The 14,402-nt window shown below is 40.9% G+C and overlaps 1 protein-coding gene across 12 annotated transcripts in view; it reads left to right on the forward strand.

Moving 5' to 3' along the window:
• Window positions 1-14,402, forward strand: part of FREM1 (FRAS1 related extracellular matrix 1) — a 222,435-nt gene that overhangs the window by 59,588 nt on the left and 148,445 nt on the right. For all 12 annotated transcript variants that reach the window (XR_015169535.1, XR_015169536.1, XR_015169534.1 and 9 more), the window contains exon 2: window positions 8,138-8,643. Coding sequence is in view for 5 of the 12 variants with exons in the window: in XM_086415068.1 (XP_086271194.1) it covers window positions 8,407-8,643 (237 nt within the window). In the remaining 7 variants the exon portion in view is untranslated. The remainder of the gene's footprint in view (window positions 1-8,137; window positions 8,644-14,402) is intronic.

A 14,402-nucleotide genomic window follows, 5' to 3' on the forward strand; every position in this document is an offset into this window, starting at 1 on the left:
CAGGGCTGATTTTGTAGTGGCTCAAAAGCAGCTCTCTGATGGAGGAAGTGGAACAAGATCGTGAGGATAGAGTACGGAGCACTTTCCCAGGTTGCAGGAGCCCTGATTCTCCCAGGCTCTGCTGCCTCTGGCTGTGACCTCAGGCCAGCTTTAGATTGACTCCTAGTTGCTTGTAACAAGGAGCAATTAGACTTCTTTATCTCTCTCAGGGAAGGAAGGTCAAAGCAGGTGGTGGATCAGAAGTCCTTGGTAAAGTTTGTCTAATTCTTAATTTTCTCAACTATAATGCAAAAGAAGAGAACCACTTTCTCTGAGGTTAGACAGTTAAGTTTTTCCCTGGAGGCAGTTCTCCTGATTTCCAGTTCATTGTTCCTGGGTGAATCAATTTTTGTCACATATGATTTGGAATCATTTCAATTGTTCTATGGATAATTATATTCAGCTATGAGTTTGTGTTTTAAACTTTTATCCTTGATTCATATAAATTACTTTGAAAATTAATATGAGTAAAATCATGGTTTCAAAAATTCTTTGTAAGTTATTCCATGATGGCTTCTATGTTCCTTCTCACTGACGTCTTACAGATTTCAATGTAGAGTACAAGTCAGAAAATCTTCATTGGTTTTCTTAGCATTCTAGTCAAAGATCTCAAAATCTCTCTATGTTTTAGTGAGTGGGAATGGATTGATCATGAGTTGGCCATGTTTTACTCAAAATGCTTCTTCTCTATTAGTTTATTTTCTTTCTTAAACGCTTTAGGGTACTTGTAGGATCTGAAGCTGTGAGTCATGAGGTAATAACTTCAAGTACAGGGAAGATAAAAGGTTCGGTTGTTTATAGCATCTTTAGTTGGTTGATAATAACTATCCAGAGTGCTGAGAAGGATATCAGGCTTGCAGGAGCTCTGCAAATAGCACAGCAAGCCAGCAAAAGCTATGATAGATTATTGATGATGTTTCTGTGTTGGGCAGATATAGGAAAGCGCTTGTATTGTGTAGGTGTCATTGTAAAATTATTCAGAAGAGCAATAGTAAATATGAATCTCTTCAAGGCACATCGTTAACATTGCCCATCAAGAATTTCCATTCCAGAGAGAGCCTGAAAGGATAGCTGGGATCCAGGTTTTTCCCTTGCTGTGCACAGATTATCTCAGATACATATGATGATATCTCATATACATATGATGCCAGCATATGATATCAGCATATTTATGTCAACATGGAGCACACATTCCCCTCTGATTAGACTGAATGTGTAATTATGAAATAAACTGTTGTTGTTCAGTTGGTAAATTGTGTCTGATTCTTTGTGACCCCATGGACTGTAGCATGCTAGGCTCCTCTGTCCTCCACTGTCTCTCAGAGTTTGTTCAAATTCACATCCATTGAGTTGGTGACACCATCTAACCAGCTCATCCTCTACGCCCCTTTCTCATTTTGCCTGCAATATTTCCCAGCATCAGTCTTTCCAATTCCTCTCTACAAAATTAAGTGTTACTAAATCATTTTCTTCAGTTCAGGAAATTTACTAAGAAAGTTTGGGTAAAGAAACCTTTCTGAATTTTTATAAGGAAGAACTCAGAGCAGGGTGGTTTTTCCACTTTGCAAACGTCTTTGCACATTTTTGTTGGCTTGTATAGGTATCTTTAGAATACATGATTTTCACATGAACGAAAAAAGGCAAGAGTGGGAAATGGCTTGTAAGAGCATCATTGATTTACAGGGTAACATAGGGTTGTGAAATACTGAGAAGCAGCTGAACTGTACAAGCAAGCAAACAGAATTTGTTTCTATTGCAGCATCAAATTAAGTCCCTCTGGCGAAAAGCCAGTTAGTTTATAAGAGTCCTTATGGAATCTGGCCACCTTTCTGCTTCCTCTTACAAAAATGCTCCTAGTCATTCTGCTGACCCTGAGGTTGCCCACATCAGTGATCAGAGCAAGCTGGGGACAGATGGATTCTGAGGCTCTGACTTGGCCCTATATTGGGGGTCAAGAAATGGAGTTCTCAAGATGTGCCGTTAGGTTTCCTACTGGGGTGTTGTCCTGTAAATCTTGGCTGCCTCTGGACATTGCAGTTTTGTACCAGAGATAAAACAATACTATCATTTTATTTGGTGGAGATAAATTATCATCTCTGAAATCTTGCTTGATTCAGAATCCTAATTCCCTTTACTATTGTTCTATGGGGTTTTTTTTGTTGTTGTTATTTACTTTTTTTTTTTTTGGCCCTTTTCTTCTCTGTTCATCCAAATCTTTCTTTCTTTCCCCTCCCCTGCCACATTCTTCAAGTAAAAAATCAGAGCAATATTTTCCATGTAATACCTACATACGTGGTTTTGTCAACACCAAGAGAAAAATATAAGAGCAGAATTGGAATATGAATAATATACAAATATAGCATACTCTTTCTGATCTGTATTGCACCTAATTTGGTAGTCCAGTTGACTGAAGGATGCATTTTGTTTGATTTTTGAACTTGAAAATTATTACTCTTGCACTCTTTGTTATCCCCTAATGGTGTTACTTCGGGTTGTTTCTGAAATATTAGGATTCAGTGTTTTACGACTATCTCTGTCTTAGAACTCTGAGGAAGAAAAAGAGAAAATCTGAATGTCAATAGAATATATTTTATTTGACATATGCTGAACTTTATTCTGTTGCCTTCATCCAGGACCAAGTTCTGCCATTCTGTTTTTCTTGAGATAAGATTTGCTCTCTTATTCCTTTGACATATTTTATAATAATAGTGTTACATTTACATGGGGCTTTGTAATTAAGAAAATATTTCTGTCACATGAGTGTAGTTCCTCAGTTCTTTGTCTCGTCACAACAAAAATTGGAGTGACGGACATTAAAGCCCTCGGCGCGTCACAGCTCTTGGGTCTTGGACAAACCGTGTTATAGTTCTTAGGCAAATCAGTGTTACAGCTCTGTTTTATTTAGAAGATAGCAGGAGAATCCATCCTCAGAGTGTGAGGGCATGCCAACCCAAAGACTCGAAGAGAAGAGAGTGGAGGAGTGCACGGGGAGGGAGAGAGAGTGAGAGAGAGAGAGCGCACACATACGCGGGGGAGAGAGAGAGTCCGTCAGAAAGTGCTTTGGCTCCTCCTTTTACATGTTTTTTCCTCCCCCTGGGCCTGCCCTATGCAAATTGGGCTTAGCCAGGAGTGCTGTTTGTTCTGCCTGAAGTCTTCACTCTGGTCCTCGGACCTTCCTTGGACCTTCCTTGTCTTTTAGCCACAGCCATTTTGGACTCCTTTTCCCTATTCTACCTACCTAACATTTCTAAATGGACTATTTCATTTGGCCTTTTCTGGGACACTGGAAGAGGCAAGATGGATGGCCCCATTTTTGAAAGAGGAAACACATGTTCATAAAAACCAAGGTTAGAATCCAGATCTTTGGATTCATGTCTACCCTTCTTACATCACTGTGGCACAAGGAGCCACAGAAATAGATTTACTTTTCTTTCTCCCTTTTCTCTTCCTGGTAGATGAACATTAGAATCTTGGTTTTTGACATTATTTTCTGATTAAGGACTTACTAGATAGCATATTTGGAGAAGGCAATGGCACCCCACTCCAGTACTCTTGCCTGGAAAATCCCACAGATGGAGGAGCCTGGTAGGCTGCAGTCCACGGGATCGCTAAGAGTCGGACACAACTGAGCAACTTCACTTTCATGCATTGGAGAAGGAAATGGCAACCCACTCCAGTGTTCTTGCCTGGAGAATCCCAGGGATGGGGGAGCCTGGTGGGCTGCCGTTTATGGGGTCACACAGAATTGGACATGACTGAAGCAACTTAGCAGCAGCAATAGCAGCAGATAGCATACTGAAAAGCAGAGACATTACTTTGCCAACAAAGGTCCGTCTAGTCAAGGCTATGGTTTTTCCAGTGGTCATGTATGGATGTGAGAGTTGGACTGTGAAGAAAGCTGAGCACCGAAGAATTGATGCTTTTGAACTGTGGTGTTGGAGAAGACTCTTGAGAGTCCCTTGGACTGCAAGGAGATCCAACCAGTCCATTCTGAAGAAGATCAGCCCTGGGATTTCTTTGGAAGGAATGATGCTAAAGCTGAAAGTCCAGTACTTTGGCCACCTCATGCGAAGAGTTGACTCATTGGAAAAGACTCTGATGCTGGGAGGGATTGGGGGCAGGAGGAGAAGGGGATGACAGAGGATGAGATGGCTGGATGGCATCACTGACTCGATGGACGTGAGTCTGAGTGAACTCTGGGAGTTGGTGATGGACAGGGAGACCTAGTGTGCTGTGATTCATGGGGTCGCAAAGAGTCGGACATGACTGAGCAACTGAACTGAACTGAACTGATGATATAGTTAGAGAATGAGTTATTGCCCCATATGCTGTTAGCTAAGAAGTTATAATACTTAGCTGATTAGTGACTAAATGAAATTATTATAATAGAAAAACTTGAAGAATAAGGTGGTTATTAACTGTAAAAGTTCAGTCACAAATAATGAAATAAACCCCAAATAAAAGTGGGTTGCTCAGCTGGTAAAGAATCCACATGCAATCCAGGAGACCCTGGTTCAATTCCTGGGTCTGGAAGATCCATTAGAGAAGGGATATGTTACCCACTCTAACGGATCTTCCAGACCCAGGAATTGAACCAGGGTCTCCTGGATTGCATGTGGATTCTTTACCAGCTGAGCTGGGCTTCCCTGGTGGCTTAGCTGGTAAAAAATCTGCGTGCAGTGCAGGAGACCTGGCTTCGATCCCTGGATTGGGAAGATCCCCCAAGAAGGGAACGGCTTCCCACTCCAACACTCTGGCCTGGAGAAGTCCATGGACTATTCATGGGTTCGCAGAGAGTTGGACATGACTGAGCAACTTTCACTCACTCACTCACTCACCCAACAGTGACTTAAACCGGAAAGCAGTTCACATTCCCTGTCAAGTAAAATTCTGGAAGAATAGGCTGGTATGGAGACTTTGCCTTGCAAATACCCCGAACACCCACACTCCTTCTGGCTCTCTGCTCTGGTAGCCTGATGTGTGGTTCTGTTTCTTATGTGCAAGGCAGCCTTCTCAATCTGGGCAACAAAAGGGAGAGAAGCATAAAGATAAACCCATGAATAAAAAGGAAGCTTTTACCTTCATGAGGGAAGTAGAAATGAACAATATAAATAAGCAAATGTATTATGTTAGTTGGTTATCACTGCTCAGGGAAAGGATCTGGGGATGGAAGCATCATAATTTTAATGAGATAGGTGTGGCCACAGCGTCAAGGTCACATTTGATGGAAAATTTGAAAGGGATGAGGTAGAAAGAGGGATGTCTAGGGGAAGAATGTTTGTGTCAGAGGGAACCGCAAATGGCAAGGTTGATTTTGGTTTGTTTGAAAAAAAAAGCAAAGATGCTAGTGTGGCTGGAGAAGGGTGAGCAAAGGGAAGACAAACAGGAGATGAGAGAGGTAAGGGGGAAAACAGATTACGTGGTAAAATACCTTACTGGCCATCACAAGGCCTTCAGCGTTCACACTAAGATGAGAAGACGTTGGAGGCCTAGGGCAGAGAGGGGATGTGATATAAGTAACACCTAATAGGAACCTTGGCTCCATGCTGAGACATGCCTAAAGGGGAGGCAAGAGGAGAAGCAGGGAGGTCCGGTAGGATGCTCCTGCAGTTCAGTGGAATTGGTAGTGGCTTGGACCAGTGTGGTAGCAATGGAAACAGTGAGAAGTATTTGGATTCTTGATATGTTTTGGAAAAAAGTGAACATTAAATTTATAATGCTGTACTAACGCATTACTACAAACAGTGGTTGAAAACAACACAATTGATTATCTCACAGTTTTCACTGGTCAGAGTCCAGGCATAAATCCTGGTTCTCTGCTTCAGGTCGTCATCACACTGAAATCAAGGTGTCCACGGGGGTCCCTTCTTATTCGGAGGCTTGAGTCAGGAAGAACCTTCTCCCAAGCTCATTTAGGTTGTTGGCAGAGTTCATTGCTTTGTGACAGCAGAACTCCTAGGGGCATGCTTCTTTAAGTTCAGTCTCTAGCCCACTGGCTAAGAGAGTCTTAGTCATGAGAATGACATCCCATCACCTTTGTTTTATTCGGTTGATTGGATGTATCATTAGTTCTGGGGAGGGAGGGAACTTCTGTGTACTAGGAGGCTGGAATTATTGGAGGTCACCCTAAGGTCTGTCCACCACAATGAACAAACAGTTTTGTTTGTCTACTTAGATGTGTGAGGCAAAGAAGAGAACAAATGAAAACCTGAAGTTGCATTTACTGAGATAAAGAAGACCCAGGGAGGGGAGATCAAGAGCTCAATTTTGGCTACAGCAACAAAAACAAAATACTGAGCTGCCTGTTACACATCCACAGGTTGCTGTGTCCTTCTCCAGGGGATCTTCATGACCCAGAGATCAAACCTGTGTCTCTTAGGTCTCCTGCATTGGCAGGCAGGTTCTTTACCATTAGCACCCCTTGGGGTGTGTTCACATTCACCCACAGGGAGATATCAAATAGTTGCATGTATGATATAGAATTAAGAGAAAAGGTGAGAGATATAAATATAGGACTCATTAGCCACATTTAAAATAAGTGGTATTTAAAGCCAAGGAATGAGGTTGCTAGGGAATTGAGAATAGACAGAAAACAGGACTAGACCTGGAGGTCCCCAACATGAAAAAGCCAGAGAGTCTACGGAGAAGCAGGAAGGAAGGGAGATGAGAAGGGAGAAGAGCGGAGAAGCAGGAAGAAAGGGAGATGAGAAGGGAGAAGAGTGTCTGAGAGTATAGAGTCCTTGTAGTATCTTTATAGGTTAATTTGATTCATTTCAATCTCAGAAAGCCAAGTTTTTTTTTTCTTTTGTCTCTCAGTCTGGGGAGACACCTACCCATCCCGCTAGCTCTTTCTCTCTGAATGCACTGCTTTTTTGAATGCCCTTAGATGTCAGAGGTTAATGGAAACAAGTTGTGAAAGTTCAACAAACAGTTTGCGTTCTTGCCAAACAAGCCAACCTAATTCCGCCTGAGAGTGTACAAGATGGTCAGTGGGAGGGTGGTACTATTTTATTTTGGGACCAACCAAATAGAAAGCAGGCTGCTCTGGGAAGCATGTAACCCCTGGTGTCAGGTGACACAGATCAGGCTCTACCTCAAAAGCAAAGGCTTAAAACAATAACAAGAGAATGAGCCTTCCATTAATGTCCTAGCAGTGGACAGGACAGGCCTTTCTGTCTATACCTTCCAACATTTATTTCTGTGTACAGAAATCATTAAAAGTATTAAAGCATAAGACCTTTCTATGGGCATAATGAACTACCCTTTGTTCACCTAATCATATATTGGAGTTAAAGATATGTTTCAATACCATTTACTTTGGGTTAAAATCATTTCTGTTCTTGCAGGACACAGAGAAAAAAAATCATGAAATTCTAAGTGGTTAAAATAGAAAAGAGGATTCCACTTGTGCAAATTCAGTACTTTCTTTGTAATTAGCATTGTAGATGATGTATAAATGCATGTACATCTGCCGTGTCATTAGCTGTGTTTGTTGAAGCTATGTTACTCAATTCCTAGTGCTTGTTACACCTAGAACAAAACCCTAAATGTTCACTTAGAAAAATATATCTTTTCACCAATTTCCACTCAAGCATTTCTTAGGTGTCTTCATTGCCTGGCAAAGTGTGCACAGGTGACAAGTTATTAAGCCTTTTTAAAAACAGTGGGTAGCACTGATTCAGAAATAATCATCTTTTCAAACAGTGGGCAAATAATTCTATCAGCTCTCTTGCACAAATTTGGTTACAGTCCTCATCTATCAAGTGAGGAAACAGAAGCAGAGTTTGACAGCTTTCTCTGAAAGCAGGGGGAGCAAACGCTGCCCTTGGCAGTGAGGCAGGCTGCCTCCTGTAAGACCACACAGCTGACATCCTGGTGGGGACCCGCGGAGTCCGGAAGCAGGAGTTACCGCCGGGGAATGAAATGGCTGCATTGCTTTTCACATGGGCCTGGAGGTCAACTTAGTTTATTTGTTTTTAATTTAGCTGAAATTAGAGGCTGGTTGAAAGATTCCTTTGATGGTGGGGGTCTTTTGAACGAGTCACATAAACTTTTGGTTTCTTTCTCACTTTCCTCCAACCCCTTGTCCCCTTTGCAGGATTAAAAAAGCACTTGGGAGGTATACATTAATCTTGCTGGCGTTGTCAGAAGTGATCAGCGAGTTTTATTAAAAGCTCTGGGACTGCCTGAAAGACCTCCTTGTCTGAGTTTGAAATGAAAGGGACATGTTAAGATCTTGGGGCACGTTGTCAGGACCCTTCTCCCTGCCCCTTGGACTATGAGCTGACACCCCTGGAGGAAGCTGAGAAGCCCTCCTTTGTTGAAGGGATTTCCCTGGTGAACGGAAACGACTTGGCCCCTGTTGGCATGAGCTCTCCAAGCTGGGGTGGGCTTGGTGCCCTGCTCCTGCTGCTGCTGCTCCCAGGCTGGGCCAGCCCCACCTTTGTCCGTGTTAACCAAGGGGTCAGGGTGATGAAGGGCAGTTCCGCCTTCCTGTCTCAAGATGACCTGAAGTTCACCATCCCCAAAGAGAAAGATGCCTGCAAAGTGGAAGTCGTGATGAATGAGCCAATAACCCAGAGGGTTGGGAAACTCACTCCACAGGTAGGTCATATCTGAGATTTGCTATCTAGCAGTGTGTATGAATCTGAGTGTGTGAGAATGTTAGGGAGGGAGGGCGGAGAGGAGAGAGAGAGAAAAATAAAAGGTCTTCCTTCAAGCTACCAGAGGTGAATGCTGTTAAGAAGTTCAGATTTGAAATGGTGGAGTTGCAACTGGTGGGCATAATACTGCATTGTTTTTTCTATGCAAGGTGAAACCTGTTAAAATTTTTTTGAGGTATAACTGACATTCAACATTAGTTTCAGGTGTACCAGGTAATGGTTTGATATTGGTCAAAACTATTTTTGAATGTTCTTGGCTGACTGTGAATTACAAAACCAACAGGAGTTACTCCTGTTTATGTTAATACCTGTGGTGGAAGGCTGGTTCAAACTAATGGATGGATGGATTTTTAAATGAAAAATACACAAATTGACAAGTCTTTCCAATTTATCCTCTCTATTGAAGATAATGCATGTAAATCTTACTAAGGTGAGGGAATCAAATACCACTCATTTTAGGTACATCAGCACTCTCTGAGAAACTTAGGGGGGAAACAGAGGAAAATGGGGATAGAGAGAGAAAATGAAAACAGGGCCAGCCTTCCAAGGGTTGGAGTGGGCAGTCTCCTGTGTAGTGTGATATGGTCAATCTCTATGGGACTATTACTGCCCCAGATTATCTCACCCTGGCCAGTCAAGGTGCTTTTGGATAAGATGTCAGGGTTCCAGGACAATTTTAGGACACACTTGTACTGCAGAATAGCAAAAATAAAACATGAAGACATTTTTTATCTATCACCATCACTCAAACATTCCCTTGAGTAATGGAAGAGATCTGAAAAAGAGATATGAAGATACTTTAAATAGTCACTGTTCTTCAAAAATGTCCGCATACATTTTTTTTCTGTTTAATCATGGCCTTGGAGACCTTGTCATTTAAGGGTATTCTGTGCTGAATCTTTTTGTAGGGTAAAGAGTTATCCTCTAATTCACTGGATTTAGGAAAGCCCGAATTATCAAATATTTGTTTAAAGTAAAAGTTTTTCTCTATACACAGTAGAATATCACTTCCAGTTTTATTACTTGTTCTTACTGTGGTTTAACTTTCCTCTCAATGTAAACAGTTTTGAGAATATTTAACACTGGATGTGACTACTTCTTCTGGCAAAATACATCATTTCTATTTGCTGAACTGTGAGCATTCATGTTCTTTCTATTTAGCTAAAAATAAAAAATCCATCTATTCAAAAGTGATAATAGATGTTGTAAAGAAGAACTAAAGAGACAGAGATAGGGGACTTCCTTGGTGGCTCAGTGGTAAAGATTTGCTTCCAGTGCAAAGAGTGTGGGTTTGACTGATGAAAGAAATCAAAGATGACACAAATAGATGGAGAAATATACCATGTTCATAGATCAGAAGAATCACTATAGTGAAAATGAGTATACTACCCAAAGCAATCTATAGATTCAATACAATCCCTATCAAGCTACCAATGGTATTTTTCAGAGAACTAGAACAAATAATTTCACAATTTGTATGGAAATACAAAAAACCTTGAATAGTCAAAGCAATCTTGAGAAAGAAGAATGGAACTGGAGGAATCAACCTGCCTGGCTTCAGCCTCTACTACAAAGCCACAGTCATCAAGACAGTATGGTACTGGCATAAAGACAGAAATATAGATCAATGGAACAAAATAGAAAGCCCAGAGATAAATCCACACATCTATGGACACCTTATCTTTGACAAAGGAGGCAAGAATATACAATGGAGAAAAGATGATCTCTTTAACAAGTGGTGCTGGGAAAACTGGCCAACCCCTTGTAAAAGAATGAAACTAGAACACTTTCTAACACCATACACAAAAATAAACTCAAAATGGATTAAAGATCTAAATGTAAGACCAGAAACTATAAAACTCCTAGAGGAAAAATAGGCAAAACACTGTCTGACATAAATCACAGCAGGATCCTCTATGACCCACCTCTCAGAGTAATGGAATTAAAAGCAAAAATAAACAAATGAGACCTAATTAAAATTAAAAGGTTTTTCACAATGAAGGAAAGTATAAGCAAGGTGAAAAGACAGCCTTCAGAGTGGGAGAAAATAATAGCAAACAAAGCAACTGACAAAGAATTAATCTCAAAAATATACAAGCAGCTCCTGCAACTCAATTCCAGAAAAATAAATGACCCAATCAAAAAATGGCCAAAGAACTAAACAGACATTTCTCCAAAGAAGACATACAGATGGCTAACAAACACATAAAAAGATGCTCAACATCACTCATTATCAGAGAAATGCAAATCAAAACCCCGATGAGATACCGTCTCATGCTGGTCAGAATGGCTGCTATCAAAAAGTCTACAAACAATAAATGCCTGAGAGGGTGTGGAGAAAAGGGAACCCTCTTACACTGTTGCTGGGAATGCAAACTAGTACAGCCACTATGGAGAACAGTGTGGAGATTCCTTAAAAGACTGGAAATAGAACTGCCATATGACACAGCAATCCCACTGTTGGGCAAAGACACCAAGGAAACCAGAACTGAAAGAGACACGTGTACACCAATGTTCATTGCAGCACTGTTTACAATAGCTAAGACATGGAAGCAACCTAGATGTCCATCAGCAAACGAATGGATAGGAAAGCTGTGGCACATATACACAATGGAATATTACTCAGCCATTAAAAGGAATGCATTTGAATCAGTTCTAATGAGGTGGATGAAACTGGAGCCTATTATACAGAGTGAAGTAAGCCAGAAAGAAAAACACCAGTACAGTATATTAACGCATATGTATGGAATTTAGAAAGATGGTAATGATGACTCTATATGCGAGACAGCCAAAGAGACACAGATATAAAGAATAGTCTTCTGGACTCTGTGGGAGAAGGCAAGGGTGAGATGATTTGAATGAATAGCATTGAAATAATAGCAATGAAATAATAGCATTGAAACATGTATATTATCATATGTGACATAGGTCACCAGTCCAGGTTCGATCCATGAGACAGGGTGCTCAGAGCTGGTGCACTGGGATGACCCTGAGGGATGGGATCGGGAGGAAGGTGGGAGGGGGCTTCTGGATGGGGAACACATGTACACCCATGGCTGATTCATGTCAATGTATGGCAAAAACCACTACAATATTGTAAAGTAATTAGCCAATTAAAATAAATAAATTAATTAAAAAAAAGAAAACCAAAAAAGGAGTGTGGGTTTGATTCCCAGTCAGCGAGCTAAGAGCCCGCATCCCACATGCCTCATGCCCAAAAAACTAGAACATAAAAAGCAGAAGCAATATTGCAACAAATTCAATAAAGGCTTTAAAAATGGTCCACATTCGCCCCAAAAAAATCTTTTAGAAAAAGACTGATACGTACTAGCTCAAATTGACATCTCTAGATATTCCACTTACCTCCTATGGTTATATCTGATTCTGAAACACATCAGAATTCTATGGAGAGCTCTCATGTTGGGAGTATTGCTTATGATATTGTAACTAAGTGTTTCCTTCCAGTTTCCCATGAGCTTTTTCTTTTATCAGTCAGTGATCTTCAGATGGGCATCTAAACAGTGTCAGTTTGTGCTAATGGCCCCAGGTCACACTTGTATTCCCAAGGGTGTAGTAATTGCAACATCTCCCCACTTTCTCCCAACATATAACTTCTGCTGGAAGGTGTGTTTGATTGACGTCTTAAATTAGGGGAAAGGTAGAGGCCTGGGATGGCTTGTGCCTGGAGCCCTGATGCACTAAATGTGATAAGTTGGTGAACATGAATAGGCTCAATAGCAGGCAGTGGAGCCCTCACTACAGGCACTGGGATCAAAAGCAAAACCTTGGGGTTCTGGGGGGCAGCAAAATATAACCCTAATCCTACATAACTGGGGTCCCTGATAGAGCAGGGACTCAGAGCTGTATGGAAAAAAGTGGATGCCTCATAAAGACTGATAATTTGATAATGCTTCCAATCAATATATTTTTTAAAAAATTGTTCAACATTTATTTAGAAGTAAAGCTGACTATTTTGTGAGGGAAGAAGAGAGGAAAAATTCCCCCTGTAGTGCAGAGATGTTAAGCTCTGGCCTCAAGCATGCAAAAACAACACCCTATTATTCCCCAGATTCTCCCTCCTTAGAAAGCATTTTGGGGAGAATCTACTGTGACTTAAACCTTTGTGGATATCCTGTCCTCTCCATTCCAAATAGCCTATGACTTCTAAACACATATAGCACTCTCTATGAGAATAATGAAAAAGTCATAATTTTTAGTGATATTTTAATGGTCCTCATCACTTGGCCAGTTCTGAGGCCCTGGAGAGCAAAAAGGGATCCATGTGACCAGAAGTAAGCAAACATTTATTTGGTCACAAGAATCAAGGATTGTAGGAGATCTCTAAGTCATCTCCTTTTCAAACTTTCTCTGATTTTAGGGCAAAAATCCATTACTAGAAAGACGATGTGGAACAAAAACAACATACCTGTCTGGTTTAGGAAAGTCAGCGTTGCAAGGCAAAGGAACAGGGCTCCATACATCCCCAAAGGGTCCCCTAGTGTGCCGTGGCTCATTAAAGGATCATGCTTCAGTGTACGCATACCCAGAGGTACCTCTGACATCTCAAACGAATTTTTCTCATCTAACAATCCACCTGCCAAGGCAGAACTGAAGACTCAAGAGAGGTAGGTTCGATCCTTGGATCAGGAAGATTCCCTGGAGTAGGAAATGGCAACCCACTTCAGTATTCTTAACCTGGAAAATTCCATGGACAGAGGAGCCTGGTGGGCTATAGTCCATGGGATCACAAAGACTCAGGCACTATTGAACATGCATACATGAAGTAAATATATTTATTTTCTTAAAATGTGGAGTTTCATTACCTTCTGGACAAATATTAGAGCTTTGTACTGTCAAGAAATTTGTCTATCTGGAAAAACTTTCTCAGATCACCAGGTGATCTTCCTATTTTCTTATTGTGATAATTTGAACAAAACCAAGATTCGTAAGTAAAAAGTGCTTTTTTGAGGAATATGTGCCTGTTTTTAATCCTGGCAGATGCAGTTCTCCCTAGGGATTTATGTCTTATGGAGTTTTTGAAATTAAGCATAACCATGTGCATGCATGCGTGCAAGTGCACGCACACACAAACACACAATGTAAGCATTACTCTTCAGTAGAGCTTACTAGTAAGGTGAAAGCAAGCTTATGTGGGCCCATTCCTAGTCAGATGACTGTATTAACAACACCCTGCTGTGTAATGAGCAGTTTCATGTGATTTGCACAGAAAATGTTTTGTTTAACATCTGTTCAATTAGTGTTTTCATTTCATTACTGAAGTTTGTCTTAGGACCAACAGGTTCATTTTCCTATTGGATATTTGGAAAGGGATTCACTTGGCGCATACCAGTACCTTCTGTCTAGATAACCCTCTTGATATAGTCAATTAGAGAAGGTCGATGGCGATATGTTTTCCTCATGTTTTAGGACAAAACTTACCCCCACACAGCATTCTCACACCTGTCCCAAAGCAAGAAATTTCCTGGGTGGAAAAGCACCACAGTTTAGTGCTGAGCTTGCTCTTTCAAATAGGAAATATAGCGGTAAGAAAATATCTCTCGTTTGAACCAGTTTACTGTCATTAAAGTGAGTAATGAGTTAGGAATGTGTGACAATTTAATTATAAATTGTAATTGAAAAGCAGTTGGAGTGGAAAAAAACAAAGCTAGACAGTAATTAGAAAAGGATTTAGCTCTCCTT

This window comes from Bos grunniens, chromosome 8 (genome assembly GCF_055505025.1).
Source record: "Bos grunniens cultivar Pamir isolate PY7600 chromosome 8, Bosgru_T2T1.0, whole genome shotgun sequence".
NCBI lineage: Eukaryota > Metazoa > Chordata > Mammalia > Artiodactyla > Bovidae > Bos > Bos grunniens.